General features: G+C 44.3%; 1 protein-coding gene across 4 annotated transcripts in view; it reads right to left on the reverse strand.

The window, feature by feature from the left end:
• Positions 1-1,236: 1,236 nt before the first annotated feature.
• Positions 1,237-18,985, reverse strand: part of patl1 (PAT1 homolog 1, processing body mRNA decay factor) — a 75,052-nt gene continuing 57,303 nt past the window's right edge. For 3 of the 4 annotated variants that reach the window (XM_039767344.1, XM_039767343.1, XM_039767342.1), the window contains 6 exons: positions 12,856-13,010; positions 12,274-12,433; positions 11,877-12,035; positions 5,882-5,973; positions 5,547-5,696; positions 1,237-2,881 (listed from right to left, as the gene is read on the reverse strand). In XM_039767344.1, the coding sequence (XP_039623278.1) occupies positions 2,860-2,881; positions 5,547-5,696; positions 5,882-5,973; positions 11,877-12,035; positions 12,274-12,433; positions 12,856-13,010 (738 nt within the window). In that variant the 3' untranslated portion in view covers positions 1,237-2,859. Of the gene's footprint in view, positions 2,882-5,546; positions 5,697-5,881; positions 5,974-11,876; positions 12,036-12,273; positions 12,434-12,855; positions 13,011-18,985 lie in introns of those variants that run through there. The other variant, XM_039767345.1, reaches the window with a different exon arrangement.

The following is an 18,985-nucleotide window of genomic DNA, read 5'->3' on the forward strand; positions in this document are numbered from 1 at the left end:
CTCACCCCCCGATATTAACCTCCTTGGCGTTGACCCCCGTGACTCGGGCTCAGAATTCCGTGTTACGACCGCTAGGCCGAGTCATAGCAGGGTGACGTTTAATGAGACAGGATTCTGCTGCCATCTAGTGGACGACATCACATACTGCAAGAAAACGTGAATAACTCAACGTGCTCGGCCACGCCAATGGAACTCATCAATATTCATGAATGGGGCGGGGCCTTCAACCCAGAGCACAATGGCCTGTAAACGAGAAGCTGCAAGGCCAGTTTTAAAACAAACTGAAGGGGAACCTTTAGGTGACTTGAGTGACAGTGACATCAATGTCATCGGATGTTGACACGGATACTTAGTGACACATATGGCACTGGACAACTTAACAGCTTCACTGTACTGCGAGTGGCTGTGGGGCAAAAAGGCACTCAGGTGGAAGGGCAAGAAAGGTGTCTCCCCCCCACTGCCATACACCATATGTCAACTGTCACTTGCCCCCCGTTGTTAATTTCCATCTTGCTCTTCCATCGCCACCCCTCGACTCCTGTTGCTCTCCCGAGCTTATCAAAGTCACTTTGGACGTTTCATTTTAATACTTTGTCAGTTTTTGTAAAGTCCCATCGAGACCTGCTAATGGGGCGTCCTGGTTTTGAGTTTGTGTTCGTTTGTTCCTCGTGAAGAAGGCCATTGAAGAAAAAAAAAAACAAATGATCTCCAGGAAGCGCCAATCTGCCACTCCAGATGGCCAACTTGGCATGCCCTTCGCTCATTCAGATCCCACACAAGCCACACAATAAATGAGTGGGAAGTGGCGGGCAGCAGCGTATCATACGGTAGAAGATGAAACGGCAGCACAAACGTCCTCAGACCTGCGCGGCTACACAACGTCCTAAACGAACAGGGAATGAAACTCGGGTCGCCTTTACCGAAGGACAATGGGACAGGCCAGGCCAGGCCAGCAGGTGTGACTTTCACCCTTTGAGCGCCCGACCCCGACACCACGTAAAGCCTATCGTGACGGTGGGTGAGAGTCAGGTGGTCAGTTTTACCAGTGGAGGAGCAGGGCAATCAAGTCTCCCCCCACCCCACCGTCTTGGCTTTTTCACCCTCTAAGCTGGGCACTGTGCCACTGTTTAAAGCCTCTGCTCAGCTTCCTGTGTAGCTGAAAAGTGGCGCACAGGAGTCTTGCACACGGCGTTCACTTTTTTTTATTAAAAAAAACAAAACAAAACCACAGTCACATTTATTGTAAAGAAAACAATTTATTAGAAATCTAAGATCTTAAAGTTGTGGGACTGCTGCAAGTTTCTTTGAAGTAAACTTCATTACGCACGCGGTCATGATCGGTTTCAGCAGTTGGCCGTTAAAGTGCTGTCATCTTAGCGTTTAGCAGACGCGTCTCATCGTTCCACCAAACTGGTTAATACCGTTATATAAAATAAAAAAAAGGGAGGGGGTGTAGGTGTGACCGAATATGTGGCGGGGGTCCTAATAAAATAAAAAAAAAAAATGAAGATTAAAACCGTGAGCTGGAGAACAGCGAGCTGAGAATCCCTTTGGCTAAAAATCGAAAATTAAAAGAATTCCTCAATCTAGGGGTCAGTTTAGTTGGGGTGCAGGGGGTGGGGGTCCCTGTGTCACCGCGTCCAAAGGAATTCAGTGAGGCGAAGCCTTTGGGGGGGGAAAAAACGAGCCCAACGAGAAGCTCCAGTATTTCCTGCCCCCCTTTTACGATACGGACCACCGACAAACAAAATTGATTGAAACCGGCAGCTGCCAACAGAAAACGCGTCCTTCGAAATTCAGCGGAAGGAAGACTATAAATGTGAGTGCAGTGCATCCCAGACCCCCAACCCTACCCGACGGACCACTCCAGAGCTCCAGCTTGCATCGGGGGCAGCCTTGTCCGAGCACAACACCTCGATTGTCAGGCCATTTCGCACGAACGCCAGGTTTTGCGCACTGGAGAACTGACTGTAGGGTCCGACCGAAGGGGCTTCGATTGACGGCCTAAAGCTCGCGAGGTGTTAGGAAACGCACAAGTCCTCGGTTGGTGACACTGCGGCGACGACGTTTGGCTTCGACCTCTGCGGCTTTGCACAATTCCACCGATTCTGCTGACCTAAAACGGCAAAAGGAGGAGCCGCCGCGAGCAGGAGACCCTCCTTACCGTCATGTCCAAAAACGAAGGACACGACACGAAAGGAAAAGTGCAAACGCAAACTGGGAGGGTGAAGCACTCGGACCTGATGAGGCAACATGTGATCGTCTTACAAATCTTAAAACACACAAGTAAAACATTAAATAGAAAAGCCATGCGAGGAACTTAAAAAGGTGTAAGGCAACAAAACACCAGGTTAGCGGGCGGTCCGGTATCGGGGTCTCAAATTCTTCAGCGGAACTTCCTTTGACGCAGCCAAGAGTTTGTTTTGTTTGTTTGTTTGTTTTCTATATTGTATGTACAGACTTACACACGCAAACACATGCCATACAAAGTAACGCCCGTGGAGCAGGAGGGCCCAGAGGTGGCACTCGCCCTCGCCCCCTTTCTGCGCAGACCCTCGAGTGTTTAGCACGCAATTCACAGCCGTTAACTGATGAGGGAATTTCTTCGGTTTCTTCTCGTACTTCTTCAGGGCTCATTTTTCTCAACCAAAAAAAACACGAGTTTTCAGTGCAAAAAAAAAAAAAAAAAAAAATTTCCCCAGTGAAGTAAAGCGAAACAAATCCCTTCGGAGACTCCAAGCCCGTCCGTTCTCACGCCTCGACACTTCCGAAGTATCTCCTCCGCACACCCAGAACAGGCAGATGGACGTTCCCAAGCGCCGAGTTCAAGTTCATGTTAGGCTTGGGGCTGAACGTCTTCTACCTGGGCCTGGAAGAAAGTCTGGGAGGAAGAAAAAAAACAAAAAAGGTTGTTGAGCGCCTGACTTTCCTGACATAAACGTGTGAGAGACGGCAGGCAGGCAGGCAGACGTTCACGTGAATGGGAGAAATGAACTGATCGTGTCTTACACACACTTTGGGGAAGGCCAACTGGCACTGCTGCACAACCACCTGACCTCGGTCGGTCTTCATTCAAATCAATAGGCTTCTTCTGACGTCTCTTTATTAACGAAGTCGACCTTCATTCAGATTGAGGGGATCTCCGTTTCAGAATCGGTCAGTGGTCTGCACAAACTTGCCACTCAGAGTCGCCAAATGTGCAAATCCGCTGGACGACTGAAACATCCATCTATCCATCATCCAACCCGCCATATCCTAACTACAGGGTCTGCTGGAGCCAATCCCAGCCTGCACAGGGCACAAGGCAGGAAACAAACCCCGGGCAGCGCGCCAGCCCACCGCAGACGACTCAAACATTTGTCTACGTAAAAATAAAAGTGGCTGGTGGGATTTTTATTTTTTTTCTCCCCGGTGATTATATGGTTGCGAGACTTGGACCTGAGATGAAGACTGGATATCTTCGGTACTGTGTCTCTGTAGAGCTCCGGTCCTGGTGGGCCGCCGTGGCTGCAGGTTTTCATTCTCACCCTTTTCCTAATCAGTGACCAGCTTTCACTGCCAATTCCCATTTTAATACCCCTGTTAGAAGGATTCAGTCCTCTGAATCGATTCGTTTCCTCATTAAAATGCAGCCAAACAGAAATGAGATGTGAAACGAGGCAACAGATGACCAGCTAAACTGGGGCTTCAAACTCCAACCAGTCTCTTAATGAGAAGCCGATTCTTGCTGTTAATTAAACTCGTTATTTAACTCCACGGCTTGTTGCTGCTCTCGTTCTGCCACAGCAGACATTTCCAAAACTGTTGATTTTCTGTTTTTCATAAGAACATCGCCAAAATGCTACGGTGAGTTGAGAGATCAACCTTACGGAGACCTTCACCTTTCTTTAATTCCAGATATTGTTTGATGTGGCGGCTTGTTTTGGGTCTTATTATTGTTTGGCTGCTAAATTATGGAAAAAGAAACAACTAAAGGGCCTGAGTGAAGTTCATTGAAAGAAGTCATTTGCAGCAAAAACTGGTCACTAATGACGAAGATGGTAAGAACGAAAACCTGTCCGCATCGAGCCCTGATGCTTAAATATACAGTGGGGCCAAAAAAGTATTTAGTCAGCCACCAATTGTGCAAGTTCTCCCACTTAAAAAGATGAGAGAGGCCAGTCATTTTCATCATAGGTATACCTCAACTGGTCACTAATGACGAAGATGGTAAGAATGAAAAACCTGCAGCACCACTGCGGCCCTCCAGGACTGGAGTCTGACACCCCTGACGTATGCGCAACCTCACACGTGCAAAAATCAATACAAACAGTAAAAAGAAAAGTTCGCATACGAGCCAAAAATCACTTTCAGAGGGTCTGTGAACGTAGCCAGCGATTCTGTTTGGCGTTTCTCACTTACAAACAGTTTTACAGAAAGAGTGAAATGTGCTCTTCCTCCCTGCTTTGTCCCACTCATTTGTGTGAATTCTCAATCAGCCTTGGAGCACATCGGTCACACCTGGCAGCTCCACCAAGCCGTAATGGGCACCGTCCCCCAAAAGCAATGAGAGACAGGGGTTGGGAGAATGCGCCGATAGCACGTTGGTCGCACCCGCCACACGACAAACCACCCGAGGCCGTCCATTAATCTCACTGGCGTCAAACGAGGCTCTTCAACCTAATGTCTGCACCTAGAAGTGGTGTTTGAGGACGAGACGTTGATCAAGCAATCGAGTAAATAGGGGTCTAAGCAGAGAAATCTGAAAAATTCAAAAATGTCTGAAAACGTGAACTTTTAAATGTGCATATGACCGAATACAGATGAAGTTCAAATGTGAAAATAAGAGCTCGAGTTTGTAGTGTGCCAGAGGAGCTGACGTTCGTGTGAAAATGCTTTTATTTGCATTTTTCCTATCAAGTTGTCTCAGGAAACATTGTGAAAACCAAATGGAATCCATTTTGGATGGGGAGCTTGAGTTAATCGATTAAGAAGGCTAACAATATGGGCAGCCATAATTCCTCCCACACAAAGAAAGAAAAACTGCCCACATGCTATTTCCATTCACGCCAGAGGGAACACAATTGTTTGTGGAGTTTAGAAGTAAACCATTTTGTTATGGAACTACAAACAAACGGAGAACACCAATCAGTTCAGTCTGTGTGTGTAACCTAATTGGTCAGTTTGGCTTTGCTGATGCGACAGAAAGAGCAAGTGCAAGTGTGTGAGTAGGAGGCACGCTGAGAGTCGCTTTCAAACCCGGGAAGTACAAAAGTAGACAGGGGAGAAGCAAGTCGCCTCGATTTGGCCAGAGTCTGAGACACAGGAATGGCAAACATGAGAGGTTCAGACATACAAAGATACCGAGGAAAGATGCCGAAGATACACGTAGGACAAGAGATACCAAAGATATCAAATATTTTCAATTGTATTCCATTCCATGGCTATTAAGATAAAACACGCTACCCCCTCTATGCTGCATTTAGCAGTCCAAGCAGCTTTACATGGCCACACTTTCATGCACTTCTCAGGCATTCCCTTTGCTCCAGAGCAGCCACTTTACTTACTGTAGTTTATCTTCCAGCAAATTGAGGCGTTGTCTGTCGACATATCGAGAGAAAAGAGATAACAAGCTGGGCGGTGTGAAGGCTGGTCTGGCGAGGTTTGCAGCCGGGATCTTTAACAGCTCACGGGTGACTCCAAAAACCAGCTCGGTCCTGACAAACATACAGCAAACACTGAGCGGTAAAGAAATTCAGTATGACGGCAGCAACAAACCTGCGTCGGGCAGAACATAACCCCGATGGACAGCCCATCATAAGCAGAGTTTCTTATAAATGAGTTGAGACTAATTGTAGACCCTCACTTAAGACTTAAAGGAAAAGGTTCTTTGGTTGCTTACCAGCGATTGTCTTCCATTAGTTCACTGGTGTCGTCAGAACTCTGTAGCCTTTCTCCCTCACTGAGAATGAAGTATAACAATGTCAGGCCAAACTGAAGGGGGAAAAAAGTGAGACGCACTGTTACAGAAGACGTGTGACAAGACTGCATACTCATCCAGATCTGTAGTATTACAAAACAAACAGGATCTCCACATTTTCTTCTAATAAGTTGAAAAAAAGAAAAAAAAAAAAGTGATGCTTCCTTAAAGTTTTGGTTCTGACAACACGACCATCAGAGAAGCGTCTGCTGATCCTAAGGCCTTGTTAGTCCGCATCGCGCCCTGATGCTTAAATATACAGTGGGGCAAACACGTATTTAGTCAGCCACCAATTGTGCAAGTTCTCACACTTAAGATGAGAGAGGCCTGTCATTTTCATCATAGGTATACCTCAACTATGAGAGACAAAATGAGAGAAAAAAAAAAATCCAGAAAATTTTTGAAGAGTTTATTTGCAAATTATGGTGGAAAAAAAGTATTTGGTCAATAACAAAAGTTCATCTCAATACTTTGTTATACAGTAATCCCTCCTCGATCGCGGGGGTTGCGTTCCAGACGCGATAGGTGAAAATCCGCGAAGTAGAAACCATATGTTTCTGTGGTTATTTTTATATATTTTAAGCCCTTATAAACTCTCCCACACTGTTTATAACTATTCCCCGCAGAGTTATACAGCATAATCCCTTTGTATTCTCTTAGATATTAGGTAAGATTCATTGAAATTATGTATATAAACACACTCTTTATATACAGTAAAACCTAAATATTATTTTAAAGATTGAGTGTCTCCGATATCACATATGTTACAGCCATTACGATAGACAGGCCACCAGCAATAAATACGTACAATGCAACAAAAATAGTATACAGTAAATGTGTGTACAGTGACACTAAACGTACGTACATGTACTAAGTACTGTAAGTAGAAAATTAATTATGGTTACTCACCAACAATGACACGATGACTTGTCCGATAACAATGAGTTTTATTTTACTGCACAACAAAGGAGAGCGTTACACCCTTTAAAGGAGCCACTTCAGGCGACTGTGTAGCACCGCCGTTGTTCTTCTTCAATCCAAATCCCTAAAGCAGATTCCATCCAGACTACTGCCTTATTACATCCACTTACAACTCTTTTTGCACCCTGTTTAAAAGGACACTGCGGCCGTAGATCTTATATTCCTTTCCTACTTTTTAAATAAAAAGAATCGTAGCCTTCAACAAATCCAAAACGTTTACATTTTCGGCAATCGTTAACATATTCCATTGGCGCTTGGGCACGGCCCCTGAAGCAGTAGCTGATCGTTTTGGAGCTTTAATGAAGGGCTTGACTATACACAAAGATAAACACAAAAGAGCACAACTCTCTACACAGCGAAACACGTTGATGCTGAATGAGCGAGACGAGACTTCCTGGTTAATACCGCATTCAGCACACAGGAACTTAACTGCGTACTCTGATTGGTTAGCTTCTCAGTCATCCGCCAATAGCGTCCCTTGTATGAAATCAACTGGGCAAACCAACTGAGGAAGCGTGTACAGGAAGTAAAAAAGACACATTGTCCACAGAACCCGCGAAGTAGTGAAAAATCTGCGTTATATATTTAATGATGCTTTCATATAAAATCCGCGATAGAGCAAAACCGCGAAAGTCAAAGCGCGATATAGCGAGGGATTATTGTATACCCTTTGTTGGCAATGACAGAGGTCAAACGTTTTCTGTAAGTCTTCACAAGGTTTTCACACACTGTTGCTGGTATTTTGGCCCATTCCTCCATGCAGTGATGTTTTGGGCGGTCGCTGGGCAACACGGACTTTCAACCCCATAGGGAGTTGAGATCTGGAGACTGGCCAGGCCACTCCAGGACCTTGAAATGCTTCTTACGAAGCCACTCCTTTGTTACCCGGGTGGTGTGTTTGGGATCATTGTCATGCTGAAAGACCCCAGCCACGTTTCATCTTCAATGTCCTTGCTGATGGAAGGAGGTGTTCACTCAAAATCGGACGATACATGGCCCCATTCATTCTTTCTTTTACACGGATCAGTCGTCCTGGTCCCTTTGCAGAAAAACCACCCCAAAGCATGATGTTTCCAGCCCCATGCTTTACAGTAGGTATTGGTGTTCTTTGGATGCAACTCGGTATTCTTTCTCCTCCAAACAAGACGAGTAGAGGTTTTACCAAAAAGTTCTATTTGGTTTCATCTGACCATATGACCTTCTCCCAATCCTCTTCAGGATCATCCAAATGCTCTCTAGCAGACTTCAGATGGGCCTGCACATGTACTGGCAAAAGGGTCTTGTCGCTTGTGTACAAATTGACCTTAAGTGCCGCTAAAACATATTTCTAATCGAGATTTTGTTACAAGAAAAAGATTTTAATCCCATCAGCTTTTGTAATAATGTTTCAGTGCAAAACGAAACTGACAAAAAGTATTCTAATATTCACAGCTTGGTAAAGCCCATTGAGTCCATTTTTGGCAAGACATGAGTGTTGTCGCCTTGTGACTAATAATGGATCACTTAGGTCTCAGGTGTGTATAAAAAGAACCCCAGTACACTAGACCTTCACATCAACTGCAGCTAGAGCTCTGCAAACAGGCCTAAGATTCACCCTGAGACTGAAGCGTTGATTAGCAAGAGGCTGAAGACCAAATCCACTGCTGATGTGGCAAACACCTTCAATGTGTCTCAGCGTCAAGTTCAGAGGATAAAAAAAAGATTTGAAGAGACTGGAGCGTTTTGACAAGCCCAGGTCAGGAAGACCCGCAAGACAACTGCTCGAGAGGACCGTTTGTTGGCTCGAAAATCCAAGGCCAGCCCATTTTCCACTGCAGTAGAGCTCCATGGGATCTGGTCACCTGAAGTCCCTGTGTCAACCAGAACAGTTTGTCGGATTCTGTCTGGAAATGGCCTCCATGGTCGAATCGGTGCCCATAAGCCAGCACTAAACAAAAGACAATTGAAAAACCGTGTGGCATTTGCCAAGGCCCACAGCCTACTAAAAGGATGGACGCTGGAAAAGTGGCAGAAGGTGCATTTTTCAGATGAATCTTCTGTTGAATTACACCACAGCCACCGCAAATATTGCAGGAGACCTACTGGAACCCGCATGGAGCCGAGATTTACCCAGAAAACAGTGAAGTTTGCTGGAGGCAAAATCATGGTCTGGGGTTACATCCAGTATGGGGGTATGCGAGGGATCTGCAGGGTGGAAGGCAACGTCAATAGTCTAAAATACCAAGAAATCTTAGCTACCTCTTATATTCCCAACCATAAAAAAGGCCAAATTCTGCAGCAGGATGGTGCTCCATCGCATACTTCCATCTCCACATCAAAGTTCCTTAAAGCGAAGAAGATCAAGATGCTCCAGGATTGGCCAGCCCAGTCACCAGACATGAACATCATTGAGCATATGTGGGGTAGGATGAAAGAGGAAGCATGGAAGACGAAACCAAAGGATATTGATGAACTCTGGGAGGCATGCAAGACTGTTTTCTTTGCTATTCCTGATGACTTCATCAATAAATTGTATGAATCCTTGCCAAACTGCATGGATGCTGTCCTTCAAGCTCATGGAAGTCATACAAGATATTAAATTTGGATCTCACAGCACCACTACTTAATTTGCTGACATATTTTTGGATTTGCAGTAAAGTTGTTCATTTTCTGTGCAGGCGACAGAACTTTTGTCTTGCCCAAATTTGACCTTTCTGTCTTGATTAGATGATAAATCTTTTTTCAATGAAACTCATTTATTTCAGTGCATTAAACATCATTTGGGAGGGCTTTAGCTTTTCATATGAGCAATTTCTAACACCAGTTGATTCATTAAAAGTCAGGTTAATAGCAGGAGTTTCTACAAAATAGAGCAGCGACAAGACTTTTGTCAGGGACTGTACTGGCTTAAGCAGGGGGACACGTCTGGCACTGCAGGATTGGAGTCCCTGGCGGCGTAGTGTGTTACTGATGGCAGCCTTTGTTACTTTGGTCCCAGCTCTCTGCAGGTCATTCACTAGGTCCCCCCGTGTGGTTCTGGGATTTTTGCTCACCGTTCTTGTGATCATTTTGACCCCACGGGGTGAGATCTTGCGTGGAGCCCCAGATCGAGGGAGATTATCAGTGGTCTTGTATGTCTTCCATTTTCTAATAATTGCTCCCACAGTTGATTTCTTCACACCAAGCTGCTTACCTATTGCAGATTCAGTCTTCCCAGCCTGGTGCAGGTCTACCATTTTGTTTCTGGTGTCCTTTGACAGCTCTTTGGTCTTGGCCATAGTGGAGTTTGGAGTGTGACTGTTTGAGGTGGTGGACAGGTGCCATTAATACAGAGAACGAGTGGAGGACACAGGAGCCTCTGACAGAAGAAGTTACCGGTCTGTGAGAGCCAGAAATCTTACTCGTTTGTAGGTGGCCAAATACTTATTTTACACCATAATTTGCAAAGAAATTCTTTAAAAATCAGACAATGTGATTTTCTGGATTTTTTTTTTTCTCATTTTGTCTCTCATTTTGTTGAGGTATACCTGTGATGAAAATCTCTCACGAGATGTCTCTCATCTTTTTAAGTGGGAGACCTTGCACAACTGGTGGCTGACTAAATACATTTTTTTCCCCACTGTACACGTCTCTACCTGATAGGTGATACATGAGATACTGTAAATGATCCACTGCACTACACCGGACTGTTCTGAAAGTGGGAGGTCGGCCAGAAGTGGTGGCCCGTTTTTTGTCAGCAGCCATGCCACTTGCGCTTCAGTACAGGTCATCCAACCTGAAGCTAAGCATTTTTGGGCCAAGCCAATACCAGGATGGGAGACCACCAGGGAAAAGCTTGGGTTGCTGCCGGAAGAGATGTTGGCGAGGCCAGCAGGGGACACTTTCCCTGTGATGTGTGTGTGTGTGGATACCAATGCCCCAGTGCAGTGACAGGGACAGTGTTCTGTAAAAATGATGTCATCCTTCGGGTGAGGCCTAAAAACCGCAGTCCTGACTCTCTGTGATCATTGAAGAGCCCTGGACATACTTTGTTAAAAATAGGGTGTATGCCGATGTGCTGGCTAAAAGAATGCCCCCCACGGCCTAGTCATTCTGGCCCCCTAATCATCTGCCGTCTCTAATTGGCTCTCTCTTTCATCCTTTCACCACCTAAAAGCTAAGGTGTGACGAGTGTTCTGGTGCAAAATGGCTGCCATTACATCATCCAGGTGGGTGCGACACACTGGTGATGGGTGGTCCCCCCCCCCCTATGTAAAGCACTTCGAGTAGTGAGAAAAGCGGAATATAGATGTACTGAATTATTATTATTATTATTATTGTTGTTTCTTTTGGACACAACAGGAGTACGATTTAGAAATTAAAATGTATGAGAATTTATCATTAGACCGTACAACATTTTAATACTAATCTACAAGTGGACCGAACATGTGTGATGTTGTAGGTATTGCAGACAGCAGCTACACTCTACTGGATCAAATATCAAAATGAGGGGCTTCATTGGAGGTGAAAGGGTGTGAAGTAGGGAACATCCCGTCTCCCATTTGGCTAATCTTCCATTATTAGGGTTAGGAGTTGCTTTCTTGTAAACAAAGATCTAAAGCCATGTTTACTTGCTATGAGGAATAGAAGAAATGCAAGGTTCGTGGTGGGAAACGTCACACAAATGCTCAACTTTCAACCGCTGTTTGTGCAACTCAAGCAGCAGCCAACAGGAATCTTGCATTCCTCCCAGAACCTCACACAGAATTGCAAGTGAGGAGGAGAACAAACCAGGATGGTGGTAACCCCGAAACCTCCCATGGCAATGAACACAGCGTTATTTAGGTACACAAGGGATAACATGCATCAAGCTGCATGGCCAACTACAATGGCAGGCAAGCTGAGAAATGGCGCATGCACACAGCTTCCCAAACAGGTCAGGTGCCCCACACAACGCAGCAGCTCGTCAGACGTTTACCTTGCTCTGCAGCACCCTTGTTAGCTGCTGATTTGTGTTGGAGTTGTTCAGTTCTGTTTCCCCCGAGAGCCCACTGAGGTCCTGCAGCAGGTCTGTCAGCTGCCCACTAGGCAGATGGTGGATCACAAGGGAGCAGGGCTCAATCAGCCATGGCAGCACCTGAGACAGCCAGGGGAATGGAAAAACAAAAAGAACGGTAGATGGGTGAGTAAATCCTTTTAACAGGACGAATCCAAAGCACCCTTGAACTTCTACTGGAGACACTCCAAAGTGAACATTATAGTGCAGGTGAAAGGAAGATGAAAAGAAAAGAAAAAAAAAAAAAGAGGAGAGAAAAGCTGACAGAGCTGGTGGATCCAGAGAGGCCCATAATCTGCACATCCCTTGCAATTCTCACCTCGTCTACTCCATCCTTCTTTAAGATATATGGAAGGTTTCTGGCGATTGTTGTGAGGACGACTCCTGCCTGTTCTATACTAAGGTACGTAATTAGCCTGCCAATCAGACGCTTTCCTTTACGAATGCACATGATTTGCACTAAGTGGTCATCTGGGAACCTGAAAAATATAAAAATGACTTTCGTTACCACACAGAGCTACCACCACATTTATGAAATAAGAAGCCATGTGCAGCCCATGCCGAGGCACACCGACTTGACAGCCGTGCAAAGAATACCACAGTGCCATCTGTTACTATTATGACTGATCAAGTGGGGTTCAATCTGACGCACTCATATTGGCCATTCTGGATTCACAGACCTATGTGCGACTCACAATTTAACACTAGCAGAGCTGCAAACTAAAACTCTGTACAGGCCCAATCACTCAGCTCGGTTTAAAAGCGGGACACACTAAAGGGGCATTGGCACATAAACTTTGACTCAGGGGTACTTCAAGTACCGAAAGAGGCAGCAATCTAGTAAGGCCAAATGTTTGTGTTCAATCTTCACGCACACTTGCTGGAGGTGGCAAAGACTGACCTGCTGTTCCTGGCGTCTGTGGACTTGCCTCGGAGATTCTCAAACATGTCCATGATTTTAGACTTCCGCTGTTCTAATAAAGCTTCCTTCTCATCGTCTGGAGTCTGGACGTACTTTTTCTGAAAGTCCTGAATGTCCAGCAAGAGGCTGTATGTCTGCATGAATAAGACGAGCCACAGTGAAGAAAGAAAACAAAGAAGAAGGTGGTAAACTCACAAATTTAAAACACAACTGTACTTTTGAACCATGTTTGTACTTCACTGGTAAAACATCATGAATAACTAACAATATGATATAAAATATGCTGCACTTGTGACAGTATTAATACTGCTACTACTGCAGAATGTTACAAAGGCCTGTGGTCCTTATGTGCTCAAGTATTGCGGCTTGGCTGCACCAACCTTAGACATGACAGAGAACAACTGAGACCGGGCTGCCAGCCTTGAATAAAAAGACCCTCTACGCTTTCTATTATCATTTCAAGAATTAGTGGAGACACAAGTACGCTTTTTGTTTGTATGGAGGGAGGCAGGAACATGTGTTTGCACTCACAGTGCCACGTTTTAGTCCAGTTTCTGCTGTGATATATATATATATATAGAGAGAGAGAGATATATATATATATATAGAGAGAGAGAGAGAGAGAGAGAGAGAGAGAGCTAGAGAGCTAGATAGAGCTAGATAGAGATAGATAGAGATAGATAGAGATAGATAGAGATAGATATATAGAGATATATATATGGCAGTAATTAGGAATTAACACTTGTCTGACACCAAGAGGAGCGGACATCCCTTTTATTTAAATTGTAAAATGTGTGCCTCCATGAGAAATGATCAGCCACCCTTCCTACAAACACTCAGGGCAGAAAGGTAGTCAAGAGCCTGGAGCAAAGACCAAACATTCAGCAGTCTAAACAAACCAAAGGGGTTCAACGAAGTGGAAAAAAATCTAACAAAGGTCATGGAAGTCAGCTTTAAAATGAGCCAACTAAGTAAGCCCAGTTTTTCTAAACAGGTTGATATTAAAACCGAGAAGCCAGGCTCTGAGTGGCATAATGTAGAAGACTAACTACCTGTACATAAATATATTAAGTCTGTAGTGTCACTATTGTCACATGTACAGAGATTATTTGCATTTGGTAATCAACATGTGACAAGTCGTCACTTGTGTTCAAGTCCAGTGAGTAAACTGAAATGGTACCAAGGTAAGCCAGAGGTTAAAAAAAAATAGTTAAGGTTATTAAATGCATTTTTCAGACTTACACAAACAGTCTTTTCAAGGAACAAGTAATTGGTTAACAACTTGGAGGTGTTCTGCAGCTATGGAGGTTACAAAAAGCCATGAAAGCTAATGAAAACAATTCCTGCAGGTGTCCTGACTTTTGTTGATTACTTGCTAACCTTCTGTCTGTGTAAAAGCAGTGCTGAAACAAACCACGGCTGCAACCTTAGAGAATAATTTAGATAATGTTGCACTGTAAATTGCTCTCTTAATGGCAAGAAAAAAAGAAATTAACAAAGAAAGACTGGCATGTGGTCCTTATGTGCTCAAGGATTGTGGCTTAGTTGCACCAACTATGGCGATGAAAAAGAACAACTGAGACCAAGCTGCCCTTCTGCTGGACTGCCAGCCTTGAATACCCTCTACGCCAGCGTTTCCCAACCTCGGCCCTGTGGCCCCCGTCGCTGCAGGTTTTTGTTCCCACCAGCTTCTGTTTTACATTGGACACCTGGGCTAATTAAGTCATGTGTTATTTCCCAAGTTGTGTGTTTTGGGAATAATATAGAAATTAGAAAACTAAGTTTTATGTGTAAGTATAACAATGTTACCAAGCAACAATTATATAGGAATAACATATTTTTTTCTTTTTAACTATAGTTTCATCTTGATTTTCATTCTACTTCTCTATCTGTTCTAATTGTTTAATGAATCCATTATTTACTAATTATTGGGTGTGATGCTTAAGTACAGTGCATCCGGAAAATATTCACAGCACATCACTTTTTCCACATTTTGTTATGTTACAGCCTTATTCCAAAATGGATTAAATTCATTTTTTTCCTCAGAATTCTACACACAACACCCCATAATGACAATGTGAAAAAAGTTTACTTGAGGTTTTTGCAAATTTATTAAAAGTATAAAAACTGAGAAAGCACATGTCCATAAGTATTCACAGCCTTTGCCATGAAGATCCAAATTGAGCTCAGGTATATCCTGTTTCCCCTGATCATCCTTGAGATGTTTCTGCAGCTTCATTGGAGTCCACCTGTGGTCAATTCAGTTGACTGGACCTGATTTGAAAGGCACACACCTGTCTATAGAAGGTCCCACAGTTGACAGTTCATGTCAGAGCACAAACCAAACATGAAGTCAAAGGAATTGTCTGTAGACGTCCAAGACAGGATTGTCTCGAGGCACAAATCTGGGGAAGGTTACAGAAAAATGTCTGCTGCTTTGAAGGTCCCAATGAGCACAGTGGCCTCCATCATCCGTAAGTGGAAGAAGTTTAAAACCACTAGGACTCTTCCTAGAGCTGGTCGGCCATCTAAACTGAGCAATCGGGGGGAGAAGGGCCTTAGTCAGGGAGGTGACCAAGAACCAGATGGTCACTCTGTCAGAGCTCCAGAGGTCCTCTGTGGAGAGAAGAGAACCTTCCAGAAGGACAACCATCTCTGCAGCAATCCACCATTTAGGCCTGTATGGTAGAGTGGCCAAACGGAAGCCACTCCTTAGTAAAAGGCACATGGCAGCCCACCTGGAGTTTGCCAAAAGGCACCTGAAGGACTCTCAGACCATGAGAAACAAAATTCTCTGGTCTGAGACAAAGATTGAACTCTTTGGTGTGAATGCCAGGCGTCACGTTTAGAGGAAACCAGGCACCGTTCATCACCAGGCCAATACCATCCCTACAGTGAAGCATGGTGACCCTAAGCACACAGCCAAGATATCAAAGGAGTGGCTTCAGGACAACTCTGTGAATGTCCTTGAGTGGCCCAGCCAGAGCCCAGACTTGAATCCGATTGAACATCTCTGGAGATCTTAAAATGGCTGTGCACCGACGCTTCCCATCCAACCTGATGAAGCTTGAGAGGTGCTGCAAAGAGGAATGGGCGAAACTGGCCAAGGATAGGTGTGCCAAGCTTGTGGCATCATATTCAAAAAGACTTGAGACTGGAATTGCTGCCAAAGGTGCATCGACAAAGTATTGAGCAAAGGCTGTGAATACTTATGGACATGGGATTTCTCAGTTTTTTTATTTTTAATAAATTTGCAAAAACCTCAAGTAAACTTCTTTCACGTTGTCATTATGGGGTGTTGTGTGTAGAATTCTGAGGAAAAAAATGAATTTAATCCATTTTGGAATAAGGCTGTAACATAACAAAATGTGGAAAAAGTGATGAAGCGCTGTGAATACTTTCCGGATGCGCTGTACTTGCAGCCATTGATTATTCCGTGTTGTTTGCCCAGCATGTCCGCTCTGCTCATTTTTAATTGTCATTAATAAGATACAACGAAGGGGGAAAACTGCACAGAGAAAAGGCAAAATATAATGAAATCAGCAAAAGAGAGTTAAGCATTTCAATCTATAGCAAAAGCAGAAATATTTCTAAATGTCTTATAAATGTATAAATCACGCTGCTGTGCGTTTCTGAATGTAGAATAAAAGAAAAATAATACCAGCTAATTAAATGAGATCAGTGCCTTTAGGTGATGTCACTGATTAGGAATCTGGTTGGAACCAAAACCTGCAGTCACAGGGGGGCCACAGGACTGAGTCTGGGAAACACTGATCTACACCTTCTATAAAAGTACCATTCTGGTAATGTCTTATTGTGCACAATTTTTTCAATTAAACTTTATAACAGGTATGTATGTACATGAAAAATGATCAATGTATATGGTTCACCATTACCAGCAGTTTCAGACATCCTCACCCATTCACAGCGGTCTCCTACTGTACACTGACATTGGCAGTGGTTCCTGGCACAGGCAAGACTTGATTTTTTTTTTTTTATTTGCCAACTTTAGCAATGGCATTCTTTCTACCACTTGACCTGTTAAACCTGCAGCTCGACGTCTTGGCATTGGAACCACTGCAGACTGTTTTTATGGGGGGTGGTTTGTTTTTTCTGTACTCCGGGCCATTCGACATTACCTTTTTCTTTGTGACATACTGTATAATATTATTCCCTAATCTTGTTTACTATTAACTTCTTTCATTTCATTTTGTAAAGCACTCTGAGCTACACTGTTTGCATGAAAACATGTTGTCCACAGCTGAAAATGGCCCTTGTTTACTCCAACACACTATTAAGCTGCTGTCCTGTGAGGCTCCCATCACGCCAACTGTCAGAAGCCTGACTTCCTATTCTGTTGTGGCTTTGGGCCTGCCAGACCTGTTCCTGTCAGAGTTTCCTCCAGATTCTCCAAGTGCCTTTTGATGGTGTAGGGAACCATACTTGCTAATGCTCTGGCATTCTTTGAAATTTCTCTGAAAGAAAGACTTGCGCTTTTAAGGGCTTGATTGTTCTCTTTGTCTCCCTTTAACTGCTTTTTTTCTCCCCATTATGACAGCAATTCACCAGTGCACTGTTGTAATGCTCATAGGGTGTAGCACCACAGTTTGTCCCCAAAAATGCCTTCATACAGACAGAAGGGTTGTACGTATTCCACGGCAATCTGTGCTTCATCTGATAAGGAAGGGCTGACACCTCTGCAGAGACTCCTTCAGAGCAAATGGAATCCAAACGGATGTTCATCTTAGACTGGTAAACGCAAACCAAGACAGAATAAGGCACCTATAAGCAGCATGCACTGGGTCTGTAACTGGATCAGACTTTGATCCAGTCACTAAAAGATACATCTTCATTCAAAACAACCTGCATTCATCTTTTCTGTCTCGTGAGGAGCTCAGATCTGATGAGCCGCTCTCTAAAAATCTACCCAATCTATGTGGAGCAATAAGCTCCCAAATTTTGTTTGGCCTGGAAGCAACTCTGCATAAAACCTTGGGGATGGATGCCCTTGACTAGCTTTAATATCCACTCTGCCAAGTCAAGCTTGAGCATGGGAAAGGCGCTATAAAAATAAAATGTATTATTATTATTAAGCTGTATGCCAGGGACTGAGCCCAGTCCATAGAGCAGCACTATTTCAAAAAAGGGACCTTCAGTGCCAACACCCTTTTCTGAAATGTATAACACTTTTCCTTATGAAACTGCAGAAGACACAGCAAAAAAAAGATACTTCAAGTTCAGAACGCTTGCATACACGCATCATGGCTGTAATGCACTCGCAGTGTTCTTCTGAGCACGTCTTCAGAAATTAACAGCACCGGTAAAAATATGGGTGGCATATGAGTTTAAGTTTTGGTACGCGACGTCAGCATTGGTGTTTACTATCAACATGTGACAGCGGGCTTGCAGCTCCAACAGGATCATTGTGTGTGCTTCGACGCGGTGAAGCAAATCATCAAACGTAAATGCTGACAAGCAAATGTCTTCATGGTGTTCTTCTTCATCCATTTCTCACATAGGCCGTACAAGCGTCGCATATTCCCCATCGCAATGACGCAATACATTTAAAGGTCTCACACACCATCTTTCTATGTCGCTGTTGCTGTCTGAATCAGAATGAAAAGAATTTTTATTTTTAATGTCTTACTTCTGGGGCGGCACGGTGGTGCAGTGGTAGCGCTGCGGTCTCGCAGTTAGGAGACCCGGGTTCGCTTACCGGGTCCTCCCTGCGTGGAGTTGGCATGTTCTCCCCGTGTCTGCGTGGGTTTCCTCCCACAGTCCAAAGACATGCAGGTTGGGTGCACTGGCGAATCTAAATTGTCCCGTGGGTGTGTGTGTGCACCTTGCGGTGGGTTGGTGCCCTGCCCAGGGTTTGTTTCCTGCCTTGCACCCTGCGTTAGCTGGGATTGGCTCCCTGTGACCCTGTAGTTAGGATATAGTGGGTTGGATAATGGATGGATGTCTTACTTCCCTCAACACTCCAAAACCAGTTGTTTTCATACCATGATGAATTCTCGCACTGCCACCTGGTGTAATCCTTCAGATTTACTTAAAAGTACGCACACAAGTATGGTAAGTTGCATAACAGCAGCGTCGTCAACTTCATGCG

This window comes from Polypterus senegalus, chromosome 10 (assembly GCF_016835505.1).
Source record: "Polypterus senegalus isolate Bchr_013 chromosome 10, ASM1683550v1, whole genome shotgun sequence".
Taxonomy (NCBI): Eukaryota; Metazoa; Chordata; class Cladistia; order Polypteriformes; family Polypteridae; genus Polypterus; species Polypterus senegalus.